The sequence below is a fragment of the Sebastes fasciatus genome, chromosome 21, assembly GCF_043250625.1.
Source record: "Sebastes fasciatus isolate fSebFas1 chromosome 21, fSebFas1.pri, whole genome shotgun sequence".
NCBI lineage: Eukaryota > Metazoa > Chordata > Actinopteri > Perciformes > Sebastidae > Sebastes > Sebastes fasciatus.
Window position 1 is genome coordinate 5,305,616 of NC_133815.1, and position 27,599 is coordinate 5,333,214.

Below are 27,599 nucleotides of genomic sequence, written 5' to 3' on the forward strand. Positions count from 1 at the left end.
GGAGATTGCAACCAAACTGAAACCTATCCCGTGTGCCAATTGTGTTGGAGAGCTACGGTGGCCGACGTGGAAACGTGAATGTCCCTCTCTAGAGCCATTTGTTACTTGAAAGAGTAGAGTGTTTAGAGTGTGTGTGTACGTAGGAAGTGAGTGGTGAAGCAAGAGAGAGAGAGCGGCGGCGATGGGAGCGAGTAACGTTATCGACTACGGCCCAAGCTGGAGAAATTAACAGTGTTTGGTTTGTCCGTTCTGGGCTGCTGTAGAAACATGGCGGTGCAACATGGCGTACTCTGTGAAGAGGACCTGCTCCCTGTGTAGATATAAACGGCTCATTCAAGTATGTAACTTCCATTCATATTTGACCAAAAGACCGTGATAAGTAAAGTGTATCTGCTGAGGAAGAGGTTGGTGACGGAAGAGGCTCTGTGGTTGAAAAAGCTAGTAAGATTTTTTTGTCAAACTTTCTAAATGACCTCAAACATAACTTTGCTGTTTCTGTAAAGCAAATGTATTACTATAATACAAACTGTAAATACTATATATACAATAAATTACTTATTGGCTGCCAAAAACACCACTACCAATATATCTGTGATAAGATAACGTTAACACAAAAATTTCAAAGTGCAACTGTATACAGCATGTTCGTGGAAAACCCAGCAGGGCTAAATTCCTGGAGGGCTGCAATCATTTCACAATAAGTCATTCCTTGACTGTAACGTTCCCAACCTGGGACAGACATCCGATGTAGAAACACATGCCTGACACCACCGCTACATCACAACAGATTCTCTCTCTCACACACACACACACACACACACACACACACACACACACACACACACACACACACACACACACACACACACACACAACTAGTGTTTTTTCCAGCACAGACAGGAAGATGGTGGAATACTTTCCATCACTTTTTTTTTCTTCTAGGAATTCCAAATACCAAAATCCACCCAGGGGAAAGAGGATACACTGACCACACGGCAACAAAAAAAAACGGTTTTGTTTTCTTTCTGTAAAACAATCCAAAGTATCTACCAAGGGAGTTTAAGTTCAACTGAGGGAACAAGTGACAAACATCTGGAAACAGATGGGGTGATTTTAGCCTAAAATATTGTCTCTTGCTTTAAGAAATGTGTGAAATGAGCCAACTGGCTGAGTGAGGAATGGATTAAACTGTGTGTTTATCTGCTCTAATGTCCGCAATCATTAGCATGTTTAGCTCACAAGCTTACTACCTACAGTGGCACTAGCTACATTAGTTTGTCCCTGAATTACTTTGGGCAAGTTACACCCCAGCCAACATTAGAGACATAGCGTTACATTAACCAAACACATCTGGTAGCCCAAACTGCAATATAATGAAATAATTGAAAAAAATTGTCGCTGGAGCGCCATAACAAGAGTCAACAGCACCTCACTTGTATGGCAGCTGTTGTTAATTGATAACCGCTAATAAACAAAAGAAATCTGTATAGGGCCAAATAAAAATGTACTTGGGGCAACTAGATTTCTGACCTACTTGCCCCACTGGTCAAGTAAGAAAAAAACAGTAAACTGAATATCTTTGAGTTGTGGACAAAACAAGACATTTGAGGACGTCATATTGGGCTTTGGAAACAACACTGATCGCCATTTTTCACCATTTTCTGACATTTTATAGACCAAACAACTAATCGATTAATCGAGAAAATAATGGATGGGTTAATCGACAACGAAAATAATCATTAGTTGCAGCCCTACTAGATATAGCTGATACAATCTGCCAGCAATGGCAAAAATGACGTTTGCCAGGTATGAATGAAAAGCCTGCTTTAGTCTACCTCTAGTCTGAAATCAAGAACCAACTTTCAAAAACTACTATGGATTTAAAGCGGTAAATCTGCCACTATTATAACAGCGAACTACATATGTGAGAAAAAGCTTAGCAACGGAGCACCTTGGAGAGTGCTTAGATGCCACATAACTGCAACGTCCCGGGTTCAATTCCAGCCTTGTGACCTTTGTTGCATGTCAAACCCCTCTCTCTCTCCCCCCATTTTCAATCTGCCTCTACACTGCATGTCATCTGTCAAGTAAAGGCGAAAATGCCCAAAAATAATAATGAAAAAAAAATAGCTCCTAAAAAGAAAGCGTTACTGAGGGAGCGAATGGTCAATTATATTTGGACATTTGCCTAAAAAAGCTTCTATGACTGGAGCCTTAGAGTTAAACAACTTCTATGTGGGAGGCTGTATGTCATAATAAATAAACAAGCTGTCAGATTTACAACTACTCACACTCAGGATAAAAAGAATAGTCAGGAAATCTACTTGTAACCAGAATTAAATAAGAGAAAAATGCTAAAACGCTAGTGAAAGAATCTAGATTTGAGGAGTTCAGTGTAATAAACTCAAACTGGAAAAGTCCAGAAGTCGTTGAGGGCAGTGAGAAAACAGAACAGAAACAGAAAGAAAGTCAGGAAGAATTAGAAGCAGAGAGAGAGAGAGAAAAGAAGACAAAACTTTGGACGCAGCTTTGTTAAAGAAGGTGGGGCATTAAAAAAGCCCACTGGAGAATACTGGGGAATTCTGTTTGCTTGTGCTGCACTACGTTCCCTCTGCAGACTTTATGGGAACGAACCTAAAAAAAAGGGGGGGGGGGAATAAAGCTGGTATCTGCAGAGAAAAAGTGTTTCACGTTGAATGAAAAACAAATATTTGAACAGATGGAGACACTTTTTTTTATGTTGCTGAGGTACCACAGCTTCATAAGCAGAGCACAGAGTCGGATTTTACCCTTCAACAACTTGCTAAAATACACAAAAAAGAGAAAGAGACACAGGAAAGGGAGAGACAGGCAGAGGAGGGAGGGAAGAGGAGAGGAAGTGAGATAGAGAGGAAGATTTGGTATGTAGACAACCGCTGTGAAAGGAAATAAACAGATCCATACTTGACACACACACACATCATTCCTCTGTTTCCATGTTTCCACTCTGCACCTACACACTGTATGTCCATGTTTACGGTTGTTTATCTACGTCGGCGTGTGTGAGCGTCTGTCTGTGTGTGTGTGTGTTTTCTGGAGGTTTGAAGTGTTTCCAGCGGCAACACCCAGCTAGTCAACATGCGGTCAGCAGCCCCCCCCGACACTCTCCAAACACCAACAGCCTCATCACACACTGGCCCAGAGTCAAGCAAATAAACTGCGCTGCAGAGCGCCGGGGAGGTCGGGAGGCTGCAGCCAACATCACAGACAGACCCGACTCGGCCACAGAAAACTGGAGAAAGCTGAAGAATGTGACTTTTTAAAAGAATGTTAAAACAACTAAACACATTGGACATATTATCTGTCTGGGTCTGTGTGTGTTTACGTGGTTTTTCGATCATGTTACGGGTGTCTTGGGGCGTGTACTGTTGTGTTGGTGACCAGCAATGTGGGTCTAGGTTGTCACATAGCAACAATAACAATTTGCAGGCGTCAGTGAGAAATGACACCAAAGTTAAATGTCTAGGAGTCTAAACCCACATCAAAACTATTTTTTTATTCCCTCAGTCTCTGGCTACGTCAAGAATGAACTTTGAATCTCAACCTTTTAGCCAACATGCACAAAAAGTCCTTCAAGTACTTAGGAAATGTTTGAAAATAAACTCCAGGACACCTGCGCAAACTCCATCTGCCGAGGAAGAGTGTATAAAACAGTACGATTGAAAGCTCCAGAACAGCTACTAAATGGACCTTGTGGTGAGAGTGTTTTGTCAACTAATGTTTCCAAAGGTCAAAACGTGATCATTTGAAGGTATACAAAATGAGCATACCAATACACTTACTGCCTCTGGAGAGCAGAGAGGTTGAATATCACCTTTTGCATCATTCTTTAAAAAGGTGCTAAATGCGAGTTTGGCATTTCGATTGCCTCCTCACGGCTCTCAACATGGCGACAGCTGAGCCGGCGGCTTGTAGCTAACGGTGAAAACTAACAGCAACAGAGCTGACAGAGCTAACAGTGTTTATATGGGGAGCCAGAGGGTTGGTGCTACGCTTCTGCAACAGTGTTGTCGGATGAGACGACCATATGAAAGCAGTGCAGAGCGGCGTCCGTGAGCTAGCCAGTGGAGCACGCTCACATGCACTAAAAGGCACACACGGCCGGCCCGGCAATGTCAACAAAGCAAAGAGAAGCTCTGATTACAACACACACACAGAGGGAGAGAGACTTCATTCTCTGCTCAGGTAGACATTACTCCTCTATATCTTTACATAGAAAATAGTTGTTTGCTGCTATATTAATGCTCTGAATTTCAAATGTAGCACCTTTAAGTTTGACTATCATATATCGACCACAGTTGGGTGATAGGAAGAAAACCTATAATTAAGGGCAAAACTACTGCTGACTGTAGTCATAACAAATCAAACACAAGATGAACAGCATTTTGTTAGATCTGATTTAATCTCTCAGCAATGCGATTTCATCAAAAGTTTGAATTATAATTAGTCAAATCTGAGTTTTTTTCATCATACTAAGATCCAGCTCGAAGTCCAGAAGCAAAGTCCCAGTTATCATAAAAACTTTGTCCTGTAAAAATGTCAAAAATATCAACTTCTCATGAGCTTCCAGCTTTTTAGCAATGCATTCTTCAGATAATTCAATTGTTTTTTAAATGTTTTTTTTTACCGTCAGATGCAAAATAATTTTCTCAAACTATAATGTAACGCTCCAATCCTTCACAATACCTAAAGAATTGTAAATCCTCATATCTGGAGATACCCTGATATCCATTTCTGACTCCCTACTACCTGTCATCCTATCACCCCCACCGCTGAGCCCGCTGGGAGGCAGAGGAGGATTTATGAGAGGCTGGAAGCCAGCCAAGTGACTTCCTGTGACAGCGGGGGGGCTCTCCACGCCAGGATCATTATTCACCATCTATTGTAGCTTTGCGGTAAATGGTTTTCATGCACTGCATTTACCACACACTACTTTATGACACTGGCACACACACACACACACACACACACACACACACACAATCACACATGACTTCTTTCAGGTAGAGTCACAAAAAGGAATCCAAGTTCAAGAATGTGCAGCCACACTAATTCCCTGCAGGGTTTCCTCTACCCACAGCAAGGCCCTCGTGTGGGAGATGTTTAATGTTTTGAGGCCTGTGTTGAATGAGGCGGGCGGACATGGAGGGGTTAAAAAAGGGTGGGGAGGGGGGCGGTGTGAGGAATGTGACACTGAGGGCCAAGAGGGATGATGAGGGACACTTACAGGAATCTCTCAATTTCCCGTTGAGAGGCGTTTAAGAGTCAGAATTATCACAAAAGTGCTGCGCTCACCCTCCTCTAACCCTGGACTCTTCACTTTCACTGTCCACTCATGCCATAACAATTCACTGAATCACACCTGGTAGGGCTTTGGGTTCATTACAAGCCAAACAAACAGCTAATGATGATAATCTTCTCTCTTTTACTCCCAGACAGAAAAACTGCTGCCAGAGAGGTATCAGTTTGTTTTAAAAAAGAACGATCTGAGCTTCGATGAGAAAACACAAAAGCTTCCATAAACTGAGTGTAGGAAACATGCCTTTTTTCCAAAAAAAAAGTGGATATTTATTTAAACAAAAACACATGGATTATTTCTCTAAGGCCGCACTGTTGCTGTTCAGTCTTTGTGCGTGTTTATGGGAGCCCATGTACACGTGCTTTGTGTTTCTATATGCCACTCAGTCATGAGATGCAGGGCTGTTTAAGAAGGCTTCAGATGAAGCGCAGCGGAGCAATCCTCCTGCATTCATGCTGGGCTGGAGACGTGAGCTGAATACTGAGGGACTGGGATGATGAGCTGGATGCTCTGAGGAATGCTGAGGCCTTGCCAAGTTAACAGCAAAGCTCTGAAGAGCGAAAGCTTTAAAACACCAAAGTGCAGCAGGACACCGCCTGTCTGCCTACAGAAAAGACTGCTTCACCTGCATCATGTTGTTTACACCAGCTTTAGTAGCACTCCTGGGTCAAATGAGTGCATTTATAGAGCTATTGATGGGACTGAATTGCCAACGCTAATGAAATGTTTAGACCGAGGCGCAACGAATGCATCCATTTCAATCTATAAGGAGTGAGAATACATTAGAGTAATGGACTGTCAATCCTAATTTGATCCCTATTCTGTGGAGTCACTGAAGAATAGCTGAGAGTTAATGGTTTCTGTGCTGTTCTTATTGCAACACCTGAGGTCCAAGATCACAGAGCACATCTCTAATGCATTATATATAAAAGAGAAAAAAAATGATTTTCAACACTTACCTCGGCTCCCATTGTCTTCATCCTAGAGGGAAAAAAACAGAAAGTAAATGTTAGATGATTTGTGATTTTATTTCATTCAAGAGTTTCCCTTTTGGGGGAATTATTTAATATGGACTTACATTCACCATGTGGACACAAACAGGATCATTTTGATCTGTAACTGATGGATGTGTAAATATGCAACTGTTTGCTAACAAGTTCATTGTTAAAAAGGTTTGTTAATATGTTAGTTTTGTGTTCACAACTTGTTTCTGCTGCCCTCACGTGGCCAAATAAAATGAGTTATTACAGGTTTTAGTATTTTCTGACATTTTATAGACTAAAACATTAATTGATAATCAAAATAATAGTTATTTACAGCCCTACAACGCGTCTCTCAGCACTGAATGAAGGATGAGATGATCCACAGAGAAAAAGGTAAGTGTTCATTATAGTTTAGTAACATAATTAAGACACAAGAGGGAACAACAAGACTCATGGTGATCCAGAGCAATCCAAAAGCCACTTCATCACCATGTTTGTGTTATTTTCAATTTCCTCAACACATAAGACCTTAATTTCCCTCCGAGTGCCAGTTAAACTCCACACACTCGTGCTTTAATCCACTTCCCCCTCAGTGACACATATGTTGCCCACGTATCCTTAAAGACTCCCTGCCCCCCCCCCAAAGCTTTCCTTAAGACGCTCTGACCCTCTTCAATCTAACCCCCAATATCCACAAACTGTGATTAATCAAGAGCTCCAATCCAAGACCCTGAAAGTAATTACAATGAAATGTGATGAATGTACAAGGATGAGGATTGTCGGTTGGGGTTACGTAATGGGGAGAACTGGTTCGGGTGTACAGTGAGTGTGACCTGACGGATTGAAATTTAAAGCTTCAGTTTGAATATTTCCCAGAATCACGTCTTATGATAAGACGGCCACAGAGGACTCAAGACCGTCGGCTGAAAGTTTAGTTATGTAATTCTATACATCTACCCGTATGTCTCAGAATCAATTACATGTATAAAGGAGAATAATGCCAACTTCTTACGCAGGAGACTAAAGGTTAAATTCTGCTTTACCAGGAGCTGCCAGTGTTTTAAGTGGAGCTTTGACGATACACATACCTCCCGATTTGATACTATCACGATACTTGGGTGCCGATTTGAATTTATATTGCATTTTTTAAGTATTGCGATTCCATATTACGATTTATTGCGAAAAATTTGAATCATACATTTTTAGGGACTTTTACTTTGTAAAATATCTAAATTAATAAATTCAAAATGTTTGATTTTCAGCATGTATGTAGTCAGAGATGTCCTGAAGTCAAATATATCAGTTATTGTCAGGTATTATTTAATAATTTTTTTCCAGCAACCTCACAAATTTAGTGGTATTTTCTTTTTAATTTGTAAGGGATATGTAGTGTTTTATACTTCTGGTGAATATAATCCAATCAATCTTATTTCCATATATGTGTTTTGTATATACAGTTCCCTTTGTTAATACCTTATTTTGAAAATCGGACGTAGTCACACGTGTACACTTCCTCTAAATTCTCCGAGTCCGTCGCTAGCTCTCCCGCCAGCTCCGTTCTCTTCATACATCCATGGTCAGCTCCGTTTGAGTGCATTTAACATAAATGTCAGTATATGGGTGCTCTACAGTTGTAGTGTCGGCCAATTTGACCACGGAGATGAGAGTGACGGCCGGTTTGACAGCACGTTACCGCCATACGGTAATGTTTCCTGTCCATGACAGAGTTAGCATGTAGCTTTAGCCGGGATGTCTAGCTCTGCTTTTCCTGGAAATGTGTGAAACCCAAAGTGCTTCCATACTATACTGGATGTGTAGTGTTTACCACTTTGGATTTAACATGTGAAGGTGGAGGTCGTATCCACACGGCCCCTCAACCATTTTCTGTTTTCTCGTCTCGGCTTTGTTTTTGCTTTTGACAGATACGGAACGGATATGACGTCACTTTGCTCACACTACAACAATAAAAGCGGTAACTTCCTTCTACCTCCGCATAGACTCAAATCAAGCACTTATATAGATTCTGGTATTAAAAAATTGATTTAAAAATATTTTCTTTTAAAAATCACAATACATAGGTAAATCGATTTTTTTCCACTCCTAGTTTTAAGATGAATTTACTGCCTTAATTTTCCATGGTATACATCTTACTCAATATTTCCAGTTTTTAAGAGAACAAACTTGCTTCTTCAACCTTCATATCCTTTTATTAAGTTACGGCAAGATCACAAAGCATGTAGTGGCCGGAACAACATTGTGATACCCAAGAAGGCCTCCGGGAGAAACTGTCTATGTTTTTGGTTACACAAATGTCTGAAAGTGTCGCGCCACAGCTTCTCTTTCAACATGCAGAACAGAAGCCAAAAGCTATAAACAGAAAGCACTACGCTAACGTTGTAGGAAATCCTTCTGTGCAAACTGAAGAGGTTGTCAAAATACACTTCAGAGGAAAGTAAACCCAACTTATCCTGAATTATCACTTACAAAAACGAATAGTCAAGAGGCCGCGATAAGCTTTGAGAAAGCTGACTGGAAACACCGGCCCATTTATTACCATTAAAGAAGCCCCATCGTATTTACCCAAAGCCCTTTAGTGTGTGTTAGTCTGTGCCCATTAGGAGCCGGATGTGCTGTAACGTCAGGATTAATACCAAAGGGCAGATTGGTGCTGATGTTATCCAGAGGACGGCTGGCAGACGTCCCAGGTGGGATGATACAAGTCAGGCAGGCTCAAATAAAACCTTTACATGTTATAACAGTTCAAATGGAACATTGTACTGCTCTTTAGTCTGCGTCAGTCTGTGGCCCAAACAGATTAAATACTGATTGTATTTCCAAGTGCTTATGTACAATAGATACCATTCAAATAGCCTAAGCTGTATCCCAATTCTATGCTACACACTAATTCCAAACAGGGTTCAGTATGTCATGTGTCCACATTGGTAAAGTGGCAAAATTAAGTATTAAAGATATCAGTATGTAAATAAAATCTGCTCCATTAATCAATAAATTAATCGTTACATTTATAGAATGTCAGAAAAAAGTGAAAATTACCATTTTTCACAATCTAAAGCCCAACGTGACATCTTAAAATGTCTTGTTTTGTCTGACCGACAGTACAAAAAAACCTTTACAAAAAATATTCCATTTACGATCACAAAAAAATAAAGAAACGCAGCAAATTATCACAATTGAGAAGTCAGAACTAAATAATTTTTGTCTTTTTTTGCTTGAAAAAATGACTTCAAACTGTTATCAAAATATTTGCAGTTTCCTTTTCTGTCCATCGACTAATCAGTTGATCAACTAATCATTATTAGTTGTAGGAAAAGTTATTTCTGGTGCCCCTGGTCCCATTTCATTTTTGCCATAGACAATATTATGTGACTCATGTTTGGAGCACTTATACAGCTTGGATTGGCATGAAACTCTCTGGGTCAAATCATCTGTACAAAAGATGAGCAACCATGTTAGAAAATATCTGTTTGTTTTTAATTTAAAAGGTCGAAGGCACAAGTTTGCATACATAAAAATGTAAGGCAAGAAGTTAACTACAACTCCCAAAGTGCCGTCGGTAAGAAACATCCAATCAACAAGCTCAAAAATCTTTAATGCGCAGAAGCTAAAAATTTGTAGCTTCACTTTTAAATTCTGGGTAAGGTTTGGATTTTGAACTTGCTACAGCTCTGATTTGCACCCATAAATGGCTTCTTCTCCTTGACAACTACAACCAGGACTTATGAGTATTGTAGTGTTTGACACCTGATCCACCAAACTGATGAAATATGATTTGTCAGAAACCAAGCTGAAATTGGAGGGGCACTCGAAGAGCGCAGACCTCCTCCAAGGCCGTTTCCATAAGTGAAAAATAATGTGTGTATCTGCCTAGTGATTCGGATCCGCTCTATGGGTTCTTGTTTGGCCCATGATACACCCTTCGACCAATTTTCATTCAAAGTAATTTTTCCATAATCCTGACAAACAAACCAGACCAAAAACATAACCTTGACAGAGGTAATAATTAAAGCTGGTGGCCATAACATAAACCTATACCATCATTATATCATTCAAGAGAGTTCCTTTGTTTCTGTGTTAACTAACATTAAAAGAAACATCTGAAATGGGAATACAGAACAGGGAAGAACACTTCCTCCTTTTTACAACTCCACTCCACAAAGGAAATTGAGAAGCTCCTCACAGCTGGAGAGAATAACAACAAGTGGTAGATGGTGGTGAAACAGCTTCAGGAGGATCTCAGAACAGCAAGAGCATGATAAATATGATAAATAGTTCATACTGTATGCAGTACCTAAGCAGTGTGGAACTGGGACACATTGCTAATGTCCCAACAGCACTAAATACTGAGGTGTTTATACAAGTCATGATTTTGATTATGTTTTCCTTCTCGTATCACACAAATCTGGTGTTTTCTAACCATTGCAGACACTAAAAAAACAAAATAAAGTCACGTTTTATGATTTCAATCTGGAACACTGACCAGTAGTTATACGTTTCGGGGTCCTTGACAGCGAGGCCAGAGTTAGCGAGGAGGACAAGAGCCAATAAAGTGACTCGTATTTGGAGTGATGTTGTTGAAATGGGTTGCATCATAGAGCCAATTTGAAGAGTAAATAGCGCTGATTTACTTTGTCCGATCAAATGCGTCCTGTACTGTTGCAACTTGGGTAATTTCAGTCACAAAAATCACATTTTCCTTAAACTATAGCATCTAAATCAAGTTTTATTTCCTTAAAACTGCCTGTGGTCTGAGATTATTTCATCTGTTTCCAATGTAATGTCTCATTTAGCACAGATTTTTGTCGGTGTCTTAAATTAAGTCAGACCCTCCTCCTGCCTGAGGCTTACATCACTTGAGTCAACAGAAGTTTATTTACTTTGGAAACATGATTCTTTTTCTTACCTCAACTTGTTTATTTTAAACAATTACTCAGCTCTAAATTGCATTAGCTGATATGAAGGTTGTTTTGTTATATTTAGTAGTGTCATCAGAGGGGTAAGGAGACGACGGATGTTCAGTTACCTTCAGAGAGTTGTTGACGGCGGACTCCGGCGGGTAGACGATGAAGTGTCGCAGCGTGAAGCCGAAGCCCTGGGAGGTTCGGCGCAGGTGAAGCGTTTTGGGCCCCGGCCAGGAAAAGGGCTCCTCCTCACCCCCGGGAGAAGCCACGGCCGACGCCTCGCTCTGATCGCGCCCATCCTTCTGCTTGGCCTGAGAGGAGGACAAACAAACATGTACGTCAGTGATGATCTTCAGCACATATACAGGGCTCACAACCTGCACTGTGATGTTGAAACACACAGAAAACGGAAAGGAGAGGAGCGCTTTCAAGAGACTAATTCATCATTTATTTTGGGAAACATGTTTATTTGCTTTCTTGTTGAAAGTTAGGTGAGAAGATTAATACCACTCTCATATCTGTACGCCAAATACAAGCTAACCAGAGGCCAGTTCGCTTAACTTAGCATAAAGAAAATGCCTACTTGTGATCCCACATCGCAGGTTGTGGCCTTAAAGTAATATTTTTATTTTTATTTTTTTTAACTCAAAGCACTTTTAGAGGCATATCAGGTGAAAGTATACAGATTCAAAACAAAAAGAGGGAACGATTGATAAAAGTTAGAAGAAAATTAACCTAATCTTGTGTAACAGAAATGTTTTTTTCTCTTTCTTTCCCCTAAATCATTATCACCACCCGCAAAATGTATCTTGGAACCTGTTGGGCCATCTCGACAACCCACTGCTGGAGATGATGCACCGCTCCAATGTGGTTGTGAAAACAATGACGCACTGATAGTAAAACTTCCATTTGTCCACTGTTGAGGACTATATTCACATCCACAAAAAAGTACAAAGTCACTCCATTCACTTCCCCCCTGGAAATTGTGTAAAGAAAAGCGGTTTTGCTAAAACAAAGAAAAGTGTGTTTTGACAGATGAAACAGCCCGCGGCTAGGCATAGATATTATTGATCAACTTCATTTAAAAACACAAGAAATCCCTCTGTTGCTGATTCAGGTTATCAGGCTGAATCAGGCTGTTTCTGCTGAATAACAACGGTGTCATTTTGTGCCCAAATGGTGAGAATAGAGATACATAATATATCACATTCACTAGAAGCTGTTGATTAAGACATCAGATGAGTCTCAACTTGCAAATACAGAAATGTTCATTTCCCTCAGCAGCACACCCGGCATCCTCACATGAAAACTGTTAAAATGTCGGTGACAGAGGCCAGAAATGCAGTCGAATAATTGTGTTCCTAAGTTGTGGTTCATGTCAGTGATCACAATATCTGTCAAAATAATCATGGTCATCATTTAATCCACATTAGTACAGCCACAAGCTCCACACAACCATACATATGGCTTTAGTTATTGCACATTTGGGGCTTTGCAGGGCTATTTGGCGTGTTTGCACAATGACAGACTTATCTTCTACATTCCTACTGTGACTAACACGGGATAAAAACAACCCTTAAATGCTGGCAGCTTGCGTAACATTACACACGTATGCCTGCATAACTCAGCACATGCTACACATCGGCAGAAAAACTCTTTTTAAGTGATTTTAAATGTTTTATATCAAAAAGTGTTTACGCTGACTCGGTCTCAGATGGCAACTGTAGCTAAGCTGAAAAATACAATGAGTCACAGACAGCAGTTTATATTCAGGACTCTTTTCCTGAAGATGATGTTACAAAACACACAAAACAAACACACAGAGGGAGTACGGGTGGTCACAGATTACATCAGATTGCATTGTGATGAAAGACTAAATAGTATATTGTAGAGCTACAACTACCGATTATTTTCATTATTTAGTTTCAGAAATAAATATTTGGTATAACTGATAAAACGTTTGCTCTAAAAAATGTCCATCACCGTTTCCTAGTCCAAGTTTACATCTTCGAATATTTTTTTTTTGTCTGACTAACAGTCCAAAACACAAACGATATTCAGTTTATTATCACAGAAGAAGAAAACAAGCAAGTATTCACATTTAGAACCAAATCAGAAGCTGTTGCCAGTGAATTTTACCCATTTTTACTTTGAAAAAATAAACACTAATGATTCATTTACTATCAAAATAGTTCATTAATTTTCTGTTGATCAACTCAAAGATGAATTGACTAATCATTTCAGCTGTAGTACACTATAATGTGATTTTGTAACCCAATCAAAAACATGTTTAAAGAACGTGCATATCTAAATATATCCAATTAAATTACAGCAAAAGCTACAACTGAGTAGTAGAAACGATTAGTCGATTAATCTATGAATTGTTTAACAGAAATTGAATCAGCTGTTTTCAACAATAAATTAACTGTTCCAGACATTTTTCAAGCAAAAATGCCTCCGAAAATATTGTTCTGAAATTTAATGATTTGCTGCTTCTCCTTCTCGTAAAGTATTATACATTTATTTCAGTTTGGTGTTTGTTGGTTAGACGAATCAATCAATTTGAATATGTCACAATGGGCTCTCGAAAATTGTGATGGCCATTTTTTTTTTTTTTTTTGAGACAATTAGAGACCAAACGATTAAAGGTGCTCAATACGGAATTCAGAGGATATCTATTGCCTCCACAAGGCTCTCAACATGGCAACGGCTGAGCCGCCGGCTAGCACCTAGTGGTGCTAACAGCACGAACAGTGCAAACAACGGGAACAGTGCTGACAGAGCTAACAGTGTTAACCTGAGGGGGAACCGGAGGGTGGGTGCTACGCTTCAGCAACGACGCCGTCGGTTGGGACGGCGTTATCAGCGGTAACCACCTTATGATCACAGTGCAGAAGGGAGATTAGCTAACCAGTGTGGCACAACAGAGAGACTCACATGTACTAAAAAGCAAGCATGGCTGGCCATGTAAACAAAGTACAGAGAAGCTCTGATTACAACATACACAGAGGGAGTGTGACTTCATTCTCTGCTCAGGTGGACATTACTCCTCCATATCTATAAATAGCAAATAGTTGTTTACTGCTGTATTAATGCTCTGGATATCAAATTTAGCACGTTTAAGTGATAGTGAAAATGATCGATAGCCCTACAAACAATCATTTTCTTTGTGAGTATTTTTTGGGCATTTTCAATTAAAAACAAGTATTGCAAGAGTGCAAACATACAAGACAACGATCTCACTCTCAGAATACATTATCCACGACTTCAACTTCATCTTGCATCTACTCTTGTTAGATTTTTTATTTCCAAAGCCTTTTCAAGAACTTAACAACCCAGATTTATCATTTCCATAAACATAACGCAGGAAATATTCCATAACTCTTAATCCTGACGTCTCTATTTCTCGCCATCGCTGAGAAGCACTGTGACCTCTCCTGCTGCTGTGAGCTGTCTGAGCAGTGAGACTTCTGTCACATCCATCATCACAGTAATGACGGAGCAGAACCGCTGCACCACAGGGCGTGCGTTAGCGGTTATTGCTAACACTACCATAGTGACTCCGGGCTACGAGAGCCTGCCAAGAGCTTCAGCCTCAACCCAGATCTCTCCGCGGGCTCTTTCTCCTACCAAAATACATCTTAGGTGTGGATCCAAAACAAAGACATTCTCCCCACCACCCCTCGGGCTTCTCCATCCACACCCCTCCTCGGCCTGTCTGGGAGCAGCACATGTAGAGGCCCCCAGAGAGTGGGATGGGTGTGGGCTTAATGGTGTGACTGGTGAAATCACCACCAATACCCAGTGGTGTGGAGCTGGAAGTGAGCCACAGTCCACACTGTAACTGAGAGGGGAGAGGGGATCTGACAGTCCAACTCAGCTGTTTGTTTTGATTTCATGCTTAAAATGTCGTATTATGCAATCGCTAAGCCGTTTGGCTCAAAAACCCCATGGACACACACACACACACATCATTTTCCATCTCTCTCTTTATAGACCCTTTTAGTGCCAACGTCATGATTATGTCACGTTGTTAGCTGGAGGCAAAACAAAGGAAAGACTGGAGGTAATATGGAATCACCTAAGAGTAGCAGGATAAAGTTACACATCCAAAATGTTATCTTGCTGTGTTGTTCGGTGCCAGAATCGATATCGCATACATCTGATATCACAAACTGTGATTTGAGTCTCTAGCGAGCTACAATATCAGCGAAGCGTTTCAGAGATGGAAAGAAAACGTCGCTAATAGAATAGCTTAGCCTACTGCTAACCGTCGTCACGTCTGCTGTACCGTAGCGGTGAGCAGAAGGCTAAGCTATTAGAGAGATGGAGAGCAAACGCTGCCAATAGGCTAAACTATGAGAGATTGAGAGATAATGTTGCTAATAGTTTAGCCTTCTGCTAACCGTAGCCGCAGCCGTGAGCCTTTGGCTTCGGTTAGCAGTAGCTAAACATTAGCGACATTTGCTCTCCATCTCTCTAATAGTTTAGCCTATTAGCTCTGAAACACTTTGCCGATATTGACAGACTCTCTTTTTGATAAGTCCGTCTTAACGCTGACACTCGCGGCCCCTGAGTGACTGTACGTATTCAGAAAAACACGTATTTTCCTCAGCAATTGCTAAAAAGACAAGCCATCAAAACCTGCTGAGCCCTTGTTGGAAATGTTTCTATATATGTAACATGTTGAATTATACAGCAAGAGAAGTAGCAGCACAGTGTGAAGGGAAACTACAGCTGCATAGTGCCGCTGTGACATACAGTCACATTCAAAAAGGTACAATACTGTAAATCTGCTCCAAACAATCTCACATAATTACCTGATAAATCCGACTCAATTATGCATACAGTCTGTTCATCAAAACAGTCACCATTATGTGCACACTGAGGGTTTGATCTGCGTGCTGCCATATGGTGCCATGGCCTGCGGGATGGTGCATTTGCATGTCCTGCTTCTTTATGTATATGAGATGAGTGAATTTGAATGGCATTACTTGTGGACTCAGCTTTTTTATCCACATTTTGCCCTTTTTTTGTGTGTGTGTGAGTCATCCCTGGGTCGTCTAACCTCTTTCACTCCCTCTCGCTTTTTCTTTCCAAACTTCTCTCCCTCTCTGACCACAGACTTCAACATTAGTCACCCTTATTCACCGTACTATAGGAAAATATGCCTTCAGTTCCCTACTCTGGTCCATCAATGCACAAAGACTTCAGTCCGTTAAGCAGAAGAAGAAATAAACATCTTCCTCTGACAGCACCCAGCAAAGTGTCATTCTGAAACTCCCAAAGGGACCAACAATAAATGAAACCTTAAACCCAAAACACACACTCAGACACACTCACATTACAGAAGATATCGGTCAGTGAAACAGGACTACCCTGCCGCTGGAGAGCAGGATGACGCACACTAAATTCCTCAGACAGCACAACGAAGTGTAGCCGCCCCGAACCTCTCCTCCCCTATTAAATGCTTCCTATGTAAACCTATACATCTCTGCCAGACACTGATATCGCCTAAACACATAAGTCCTAAATCCCTCAAAACTGTGGCGCAACTTGCCTCCTCAAAATGTCAACTCGCAAACGATGCTCTCCATCTTCCTCACACATAACTGTCCTTACCCGAGATCGGACGCAGTTCTTCCTGGAGGCTTCTCTGAGCCGAGCCCAGGACACGCTGCGATTGGGACTGGTGAGCCCCAGCTCCACCTCTCCCCAGTAAGCTCTGGCCAAAAGCTGGAACCAGAGACAGTACGGCTCGGAGAGGCAGCCGTCCACGCCGGCCAGCCGAGCCCAGGGGCAACCTCCGGATGACGGAGAAGGAGTGAGGGAGCAGCATCCTTCGGCGTTCACGTCCACATCCCGCAGGTCCGGGTGATCCTTCAGAGGAACCGGCTTACAGCCTGGTGGTAGCCCGTTCCTCTGGGCCAGCATGGCATAGCCAGGTTTGAGGTGGTGAGATCAAACGGCAGAATAGATGAAAACCTCAAAAATGCTCCGGTATCGGCGTCCTCTTTTCTACGTACTCTACTCCAAGTTTCTGGTTTAGTCCATTCTGCTCCCTCTCCCTCCCTCGGTCCGTCTTCAACTGTCTATTCTGGTCTCAGTCTGGAGAAACAGGGCGTCCCACAGACACATGATGTTTCCACTCAGCCGAGAGGAGAGCGGCTGAGTGCACTGCAGAGAGCCCGGGCCGACTGACTGACGCACCCACCCACTCACCACACAAAACTCTCTCTGAAGTATGCACACACACACATATTCACAAACCAGGCGGCCTGAGATGGATTCTCTTCCTTTCCTGCCTCCTCCATCTCTCTCTCTCTAACTCACCTCCTTCGCTGCCAACCTTTAAAAGTTTTAGCTGCAGCGTGCTACCGCCAACAGACTCACGTGTCTAATTAATAAATCATGAGAACAAATGAAAGAAGAAGACGAGACGCACACATGTGTGAGTTAAATATGAGGACAATTCAGATAAGTTTGGGAAGTACAAGCAGCATAAAGTTGCTATCTGTCAGGAGGAGACAGGAATAACTTGTTTTCACAGCCGGTGGAAGAAGTCAAGTGGGGCTAATACAGATAAGGAAGCGTATGGGTTCTGTGAAATCTATAAGGCACAAAAATGCACAGCCGACCCCACCACCACCACCACCACCACCACCACTGCATGCCTGCAGCTCATCTGGCAACTACAAAGAGCTAAAGCCTGGGTGGCAGGCTTAGTGGTCAGAGAGACTACCAGGAGCAGCATAAACACACAGTAACTCCTGTACATTTGTTTATTGGTATATTTAACAGGGTCCAGATAAACATTGTTACATAAGGATGAGCAATGAAACAGATGTAATGAATATAGGGAGTCTAGTTAAAAGTGAATTTGCAGCCCCAGTCCTGGTTAACATTTTAACAAATGTTTACTATGTGTAGTTTTAAAGTTTAGTTTAATTAACAGACATGCCAAATAAAAACACAGATGTTGGAATAAAGGTTTAGATTTCCAGGGATTACGTCTTCCTTTGTGTGATTGGTAATGAAACAAAGTGTAACACAGTGCATGCTGTAGAATGAAAACAGTCTTAAGGAGGGTTTGGCATAATCAATTGGATTTATAGGATTTTGTATCAATGTGATGAAGTACCTTGATTATATTATAGTATTTCGTTCACTAGATTAGCAGCAAAAACTGAAATTTCAATCAGATTTTTCAACCGAATTTAAAGAAAGTTTACTATATCACAAAATCCCATAATGGCCAAAAATCACCTTGACCATGACAGTGAAACCCCACCTCCTCACTCAAGACAATCTGCTTTGAATTAGAGCCTCAGCGAACATGTAAAGTGAAACTCCAGCACCTGCAACCACAGACTCTTACTTCACACTCGCCTGTAGAGTTACGTAAGAGGTCAGCCATGCCACAAGGGAATACCTCCTCAATCCTTCGAGGTAAACAAAACTCCACAGAGGCTTGGCAACTGCCTTTATTTCAGGAGCAGTGAGAGGAATGGCCTCAGCTCTGATACCTTTTAGTAAATCTCTCCGGTAGAGAGCAGGGCCAAAACATCAATTTAATATTTAATCACATTTTCATCTCGGAGCTCTCTGGAGCTTTCGTGCTGCTCCAACAGCAACATCAGGACTCTCAGCTGTGATATAACCTGTTACTAAATGTTGAATAAGTCCGTGTAATGTTGCTTGAGGACAATGGGTTCGCCCATTTTGAATTTCAATGCCTCACTAATGTCTCCAGGGTGAGTTATTAGCTGTACAGATTGTCCCATAATCGTGAGTTTACTGGCTCACGTCCAACGACGGCTAATGTGCGTCCGTCAACAGCCGCTATGGTTTCTAAAGTCGCTCTGGATGAGATCGTCTGAATGGCGAAAACGTAAATACCAGTCTATTTTGATTCTGAGGAATATTTGCCATCCGAGACGGCGTCGACCAGGAAAACAACATCAGGAACCCAGAGGTGGAATGTTCCCTCTCAGCGTTTTGTTATGAGCATCTTGTTACCACATTCACTCGGCTCAATATAGCATGTGGTGTTCTGTATGGAAAAGATGGCAGAAATAGACGTCGCCAAACGCAGCCAGTTGAGTCACTTGACTTGTGGAAGCCAAAACAAGGATTAAGTCTCACAAGAATGGCTATATAGGAGAACCGTACAGTCTTCTTCATATATATAAGTGGATTTGTAAGATTGCCATATGTGTTGTTTCCATTTTGACATAAACATTACAAGCCAACATCACCATTAGAGCTACTATTTCCAGCCAAACAATACTTCTTGGCAGCCCGCCACAGTTTCATAATAAACCGAAAATATTTGTACACTTCTCAACGGGTGGGGTCCACACAGTCTGCCCAGGAGATTCACTCGGCGGGATAAGGATGGCCGCTAGCTTGGTGCGGAAGCAATGGGGCGAATCAACCGGCTCTACGTCAGCTTAGAAAGGCCCGGGGTGAAGGTGGCTCACGGCTCCGGATGTGAACTTTACAGCACCCCTTGCCCTGACCTTGCCACTTCCTGGGGTCGTGGACTTATGGTACATGTCCACAGAATCCGTCCCTTACACACTTCCTATTCATTGTTTACGTAAATACCCATGCAATGCATTCTGGTAGCGTAGCGTTGCATGACGGACCGACACGTTGCCCGCCCCTCATTTGCATAAAATTGAGGTCAAGGCTACTTTATGCAAATCAGGGGCGTCTGGCGCGACCCGCCGCCTCTGGAAACTCCAGAGAAACCTTTAAACTAACCGTTGTCAATTTAAAATATAGACAGATTCAGCAACTGCGTATTTCTTGTCTAAAATGTTTTCAGAAACACATTTCGGTGAACTATTTTCTTACCATACGAGGTAAAAGTTTCCAAACGAGCCATCATGTTGGTTCCGGTTTGAAAGCTGTCGAGTGAAAGCGTTCGTCCAATAAGGTGGCGGCCCATCAAGCGTCCAATGCTGGGAAGCGAGGTGATCCCTCAAGTTCAAAAACGCCCATGTGGACACGTACCATTAGTGCCCGCTGCATGCTCACGATGTGACTTATGGTCTGTGGCGATGTCAGCAACCCACCTAACCATCTTCAAACACGGACCTGTCTTGTTTACCATGCTTTATAGGTGTTACACTTTTGTCGTGTCATCACCTATGCGTTTATGATTAAATTGTTTAGGCTACTACAGAGCACAACCTTGTTTACAAGAGCAGTTCTTCATAGATCTAGCCTCTCAACTTTGCTCTCAAAGTGCACCATACTGATGCATTTAACTTTAAAATGTAGCCCCTTAAAGGGTCCGAGGTCCACCCACCACAGTCTCACGAATCCTGTGGGGAAACACTGCATCATATATGTCTCTAAATTCCTGGAAATCGAAAACACATGATAAGGAAAAAAAAAAGATCCTTCAATGGAATTCCTGCTGGCTAGGAAGTGGATTTGGTGCCAAGCAGACACGAAAACTAGACATGCCGCCCAGAAATATTGTGCCGTTGTTGTGGCAACGAACCGCACCACAACAGTGTCAGCCACTGGACTGGGGTGTCCTCCGCCGGCGCTCATGTGAGTTCTTGTTTATCAGTGAGTCAAAGGGCATCATGAAGGCCAGAACATAGTGCTGAGGAGCTGATCTGAGGCTCACCACACATTATTAGAGTTGAGGATGATACGGCTTGATGTGCAAAGAGGAAAAAAAGTGAAGGAAAAGGTTTATGTGTGTGGTCAGGATTTGTCTAACTCGTGGGTGAACTGGATCATGTTTTCATGTCTGAGCAAGACTGACAGCTTTAAGGATAATTCAGGTCATCTCGGGTATTGTAGTTGCAGAGTAAAGTAAGCAAAGGAGTCAAGTTCTGGGATATTAATGAATTACTGTAAACAATCAAAGGACTGTTTACAGAGACGTGTCATGCCGATATTAATCAGAAGGCCTAGCTGAACACAAAAGAAAATGCCACGAGCAATATACTGCATAAGACGGTGTACCCTTGATGCTTTTATATCGTCATGTAAGACTGCAACTAACAACTACGAGCCTATTTACACTTAGTCACCTCATACATCTTGGGCAGATCGGACCGCTATCCCATCTCAAAAAAGTTAAGTGTAAAAGCATCCAAGAAGCGCTCTAGATGGTTTGAAATGCATCCATCTCTCCATGACGCATCTGTAGTCTTTTACTCCTACCAAGTCTATCTCCGTCAGTAAGCAATCTGTGGAAATAGCCACTTATATCCAGTTCTTATCTTACACAGAAATCGGCCTAAGCTATTTCAACACATACGGCCATACAGAAGTGCTTATCTGAACCCTGATTAGTCGACAATTGAATGATGTGTGTGTGTGTGTGTGTGTGTGTGTGTGTGTGTGTGTGTGAGAGAGGGCATTGATCTGAATGGGAATGAATGAGCCAATGAAGATGCTAAAAAGTTGGTTTTGCTTGTAGTCCATAAATCTGATTCATCTACGGGATTCATCTGTAATTATGACTGTTACCAAACAGCTTCAGATGCATTACCACCCTGATCTGCACATAAACACTCTTGTTTATGAATAAACGAGAGCGTCATTGCGAAACGGAATGCGGCACAACAATCGTTTTATGTCGATGATCTTGTTTTTATCATCGGAAGCCAAAATCGTAATTTAAGTTAAATTAATTGCACAGCCCCTACAACGATGTATTCAGTTTACTTTGATATAAAACAGTGAAAAGCAGCAACATGTTAATGAGATGATGGCCAAACATGTGAAACACACAATAAACTAGCAGCAGCTCTTTAACACAAGTTCAGAAAATGCTTTGAAGAAGTGTATGAGATCACACAGAGGTGCAAATTGTAAGCAACGCCGTCCATCCCGTAAAAACAAACAATAACAAACAATACCAGCCAGTTGATAAGATCGACTCGAGCGTGGCCACAGACGCGTGTGAAATTCTACCAGCGGGTGTGGAGGGGCGGTACCATGACTGACTGACAAACTGATGTATGTATGTGTTGTAACATTTTAGAGGTTGCTCGAGGCTGCTGGACCCAACACGATGCAATTCGGTCTTGGAGTCCCCCTGCTGATAGTTCTGCAAATGTCCTTGTGGCTTCACACAACATGACACGCAGGGCCAAAGACAACATCCAGACTGCGGCTGTGGTGAAATAAAGACAAGGATGGAGAAATCGACAAGCTTCTCAGAGACTGGTGTGGAGTTTTTAGCGGTGTGCTGAAACACCAGGGCAGTCGAGTCCAACTTTTGCAAAGAAGCAAAACTGGTTGGAGGAAAAGTTGCAGCTCTGTCTTTTATATTTACATGTGCAGCACCAGTATGCCAACACCCACCACAGAAACAATCTTTAAAATCCAAACCCTAAAAGCCAAAGTTGTGTTCCCTGAGATGTGAAACTCGTTTCAGATGTTTACATTTCTGGAGAACACAACACAATGAAAACCAGGTTGTTTCATGATGCCGTTTCATTTTAATCCACTCAAATCTTCTAGGAGTCTCGGATTTATTAGATGATTATCTGCAGCTCCGATTTGTGTAACAAAGGGGGAGAAAAAAAGGCCTGTGGTCTGTAAGCAGCTGACAGGATCGCTGGACGGGGATTAAAGACACAAGGCACCGACAGGGCTCGAAAAAACTACAATAAGTAATTTCGAAGTCTCCAATTGGTGGTCGTGTGTGACCAACTTTATATATCAGTGGCTGTGTGTGTGTGAGTGTGTGTCTGTGTGTGGTACAGAGAGCGAGAAGAAAAGAGAAAGTCTTGCAGGAGGATTAGTTTCGAGTCGGGGTGGCTTTTCAGGACTCCTGGCGGGTGTAAGATCTAATCTGGACATGCTGCATCTGGGCTCCGCGAGGTATGGCTTACTGTAACAAAGGACTGGCTAATGAGGGCCAGGGAACAGACTGCTACCACTACGCGCCCACACCACTGTGCACGCCCATAATGCCCTTCTTCAGACGGCCCTCGGGGGGTACCGAGGGGTATGATCCCCACAATGGACTACCCTGGGGAGGCAGCAGGCTGCACAGTGCTGATCGGGCAGATACTGGAGCAGATTGATCGTGTTTCAATCTGAGTGTAGGAGGAAATAGTGGAGTCAGGAACTGCATAGGAGGGCCGATGATATAATTTTACTGCACTATCATATGCCAATACACTAGGAGGAGGGGGGGAGGGTGTTTTGGGTGAACACACACAAAGCCAGACTTTCTTTCCTGGAGGGAAGAAACAGAGACTGTAAATAAGGACAAAGAAAGAGAGGGAGAGAAGCTGTTTGCAGTTGGGAATGTTATAAACAGGCTGCTTAAAGCAATGAAAGAAATATAGCATTTTAAAAAGACTGCATGGCTTTTCAAACCAGAAAATATTCACATTTAAGAAGCTGGAAACTGAGAATTTTTACCTTTTTTTTTTCTTAAAAGAAATACTCAAACCGATTAATCAATTATCAAAATGGTTATTGATTCATTTAAGTTTTTTTTATTATTATTTTATCCTTTATTTAACCAGAAAGGTCTCATTGAGATACAATAGTTGACAACCAATTGATTGATAGTTGCAGCTCTCCACTTATCCTGCATCTAACATGCATTGCAGAAAATAGATATTGCTGCAATATTAGGTCATCAAATGGCCCAGAATGGCTATGACTACGCACATATTCACATTTTAATTTCAAGGAGGAACCAATGTTTTCCCTGTCTAACAAAAGAAAAGATCTCATTACAACAAATGTCAAAGCTCCCATTAAAAGTCCTCATTATAAAATCCACTAGTAGCAACACAATGACTCCCTTTTCTCATGCATGCTTTTGTTGTGAGGAGGAAGTTGGCATCGGCTTTCCTTTCAATTCAAGAAGTATCCAACTCAAACATAAGCCATGACGCAACAACTCCAAAAAGCTACCACTTTAACTCCCTGTGAGTCATGCCCACGGCATATTTATGAGCCAGTGCATTGCTTCTCTTCCACTGGCAAAAACAACTATCAAAATCCACAGTTTGCTATGGAGACCATCTGTGCAGAGAGCAGAGAAGAAACACAAAACGTTCAGGAGAGAAAAAAAAATACAGGGGATTTCCTTCAAGACAGAGCTGTGGCTGCAGCGAGGAGAGGTTGTGGGTTGGACTCTCACCCGAAAACTAACAGGGAAGACAAAAGCCCAGAGCCCAGGGGGGGGGGGGGGGTTCGGCGTATTAGCGGGCTCCCCAGTGAAGGAGCCCGGCTTGATCTGGACAATTGTCTCCAGAGGTCCCTCGACACTTTCACACAAATGCCTCTGCCAATCAGGCATTCAGTAGCCGGCTCATTCACTCCTCAGCAGCTGCTCTCAGACTGCGAAAAAAAGAAGCAAATATGTTTGTGATGACAGCCGTACCCCACCCCGTCTCAAACACCTCTCCAATGAAAAAAGACCTCTCTCCCTGCCGTTGTTTAATTATTGCATCTCTCCTCATCGCTCAGACGGTTTCCCTCAGGGAGATACCACATGGTTAAAAAGAAGGCGAGACGAGAAAGAGCCTCAGATCATCGGGGAAGCGCTAATGAAGACACAGTTGTTCTCCTGTCAGACGGACACAGAGACGTTGAGATAAGCTTGTGTTTGAGGTCAACATCAGTGGGTCAACATGCATTATCTGACCTACCTTTGAAACCCTGCTTCTGTGCGATGCAGGTCTAATTCCAGTTTGAGCACTGCAGCAACCACTTTTAATAAACTCAAGGTTGACAGATCTGTTTAGCAGATCTGTTTATACCAGGCCTGAACTGCAGTAGCAGTAGCAGGTGTGCGTGAGTGACCAGGGATTAACCTGTGACAGCAGTCTTTATCAGTGGGTCAAGTTTACCACGTCAGACACTGCAGGGTTTATGTGCTATAGTGAGTCTCGTGGTAAAGCAGGATTCACCCTACATAAGACACCACTATTCTATCCAGAACCCACCCAACACCGCTAACCAACCGCCCACGTCTGGAAAACTCCACATAGACACCATCAATCAAGACACTGAGACACACGGACAAACACCTGATTCAAGACGCGAGGCTACTAAAACACGAGAATAGGACGTATGGACTAACCTGTCCGCCCTGAATGTAAACTAAGTCACTCCCGGCTGAAAGGGCTCCTTTGAGAAAGTGTGACACCGCCGTCAGCCTACGTGTGCTTCATAAAGAGCCCATATAGCAGCGGCGTAAGCTGATCTTGGCTGAGGTTTGAGGTTGGACTGCTGAAGGGTGGAGGGTTCACTCATTCCAGACGCACGCCCGACGGATGCATAATTACGGTGTATAATGGGTCACAACACACGTGGAGGGAGAACAGCACTCATCATAATGAAACCTCGTTCAGTGAGGTGTTGTTTCATTAAAAAGGGGATCAAATAGTCCAGGTTGTCTCTATGGTTTAAGTGCTAGAGCTGGCATTTTGAAGCCATTTTTAACATTTTATACAGAAAACAATTATTCCATTAATTGAAAAATAATATACACATTCATCAATCATAAAAATAATCCTCACCAGGCCTACAGTTATCCAAAAGTAAACACCTTTGACTGCATCCACCCAGGAAATAACAAGCACGTCATCTCAGCCCGGCTCGACTAGTAAAATATTCACAACTGCCATTTAAAATTCATAAGCGACTGGAGAGATGCTCCCAAACTCTAAAAATACTCCTTACAGCATGATGGAATATGAAATATTCATCTTTTGCCATGTTTGGTTATTTCGTGTTTACCTCTCTAACATGTGTTCCTGCTGCTGAACTCTGCAGCCAAAAACAGCAGCTGCTTTTCCCTTGATTGTAATTATCACTGTAGAAACTCATCCCACGTGATGCTGTAGGGGGTGGACACACAGCTCTACAGAGGAAGGATGGGTTTGCATACAAGATTTGCTCACTACTTTTCAGGCATTTGGCTCTTTAATGTGACTTTTTCATGTTTTACTTTCATACCAAAGACAAAGCAAACTTTCCGAAGTGTTCATTTGTGTTTCTCCGCGCTAGAGGCGCTGGAGAGGAGGAGGGGCTTACTTACATGGATACCAACAATCTTTCATTAACTATGGCCAAAATAACCACTACTGCTCATTTGTACACGAGATGGAAGTCCCAGATACGTCGGAAAACCAAACGCCGTCCTGTCTGGGTTCATAACATCATCCGGAGGCGCTTGGTGAATTTCACTGCATCTAGCAGGTGACTTGTCGGCTAAATTATTCTGGTTTACTACAGCGATATGAACCCAAAATAAACAGATTTTGCTATGATTTAATTGCAATAAACGGATCAAAAGGATGCCGAAATAGTCTGAATTCATGCTTTGTCAGGTCTGTCCGCAAGACGACAAGGAAACGACTTTTAAAATGCTTGTTTACTGAATGGAGTTTGGATCGGTCAGTGCTCGGCTACGCTAACATTGTAGCTGCTCCATCAACACTCAAAACCACATAAATGCGGCACAGCGTTATTGTTTACACCATAGACAGTCTGTGGTTTATACACATACATCTATACACACAGTCTGGTCCAATGTCTGTACAAATATGAGGTGCTATCGTAGCTCTGGGGGCCCACAGACGGCTACAATATTGTTTTCCTCCTTTATGGATATACTGCTGTCCACTTAAAGGTAAACATTCATACATATATACTAAAAGACATTTTAATCAGCAATGCCATTGCGTTTTTGTAAAGGCATTCAGTGGACTGTAACAGATTTGGTATGAGACAGATCTGGTATTGGTTATAAAGAGAGGCGCTCTGCACTGGAGCCAACACTGATGAGGGCTGTGGGACACGCCCTTTAAACAACACACACACACACACACACATACATAAAGCCCCGGGCTGACCAAGAGCTGTAAATTACACCACTATTATGATCCAAGCAAGAGGAGGAGTGTGAGGGAGAATGGGGGGGGGGGAGAAAATGAGAGAAACAGACAGAAAAAGCGAGAGGAAGAGTTCAAGAAAAGAGTCATTGTGGATGCCCGTAGTGTCTGAGAGAGGAATGGTGGTGCTTTATATGCATACATATGGCCTCAGTTGGAGGAGCACATACAGTACAGTATAGCTGTCCTCTCCCCCTCCCTCCATTCTCCACTTCCTTCCATCCTTCCTGCCAATGGGCGCGTTTTGCAGACGCCCTTTGCTGCACTTCATCAGACCTCCGAGTTTAGCCGCAGCGGCTTCATCAATTAAGATGCTGACATGCACGCCCAGTAACTCACATAGTGACATCATGTTGTTTCTCATCCAGCGGACCACGATGGTTCTTTGGATGTAAAGACTCTGCAACTATTGTGATAATGTAGCACTTGTTTTAGCAATTTTCAAGCAAAA

The 27,599-nt window shown here is 42.3% G+C and overlaps 1 protein-coding gene across 6 annotated transcripts in view; it reads right to left on the minus strand.

Moving 5' to 3' along the window:
* The window catches only part of arhgap21a (Rho GTPase activating protein 21a), a 95,663-nt gene that overhangs the window by 35,755 nt on the left and 32,309 nt on the right, over positions 1-27,599 (minus strand). For 3 of the 6 annotated variants that reach the window (XM_074622628.1, XM_074622626.1, XM_074622627.1), the window contains 2 exons: positions 11,363-11,551; positions 6,298-6,319 (listed from right to left, as the gene is read on the minus strand). In XM_074622628.1, the coding sequence (XP_074478729.1) occupies positions 6,298-6,319; positions 11,363-11,551 (211 nt within the window). Of the gene's footprint in view, positions 1-6,297; positions 6,320-11,362; positions 11,552-16,862; positions 17,516-27,599 lie in introns of those variants that run through there. The other 3 variants (XM_074622625.1, XM_074622623.1, XM_074622624.1) reach the window with 3 other exon arrangements.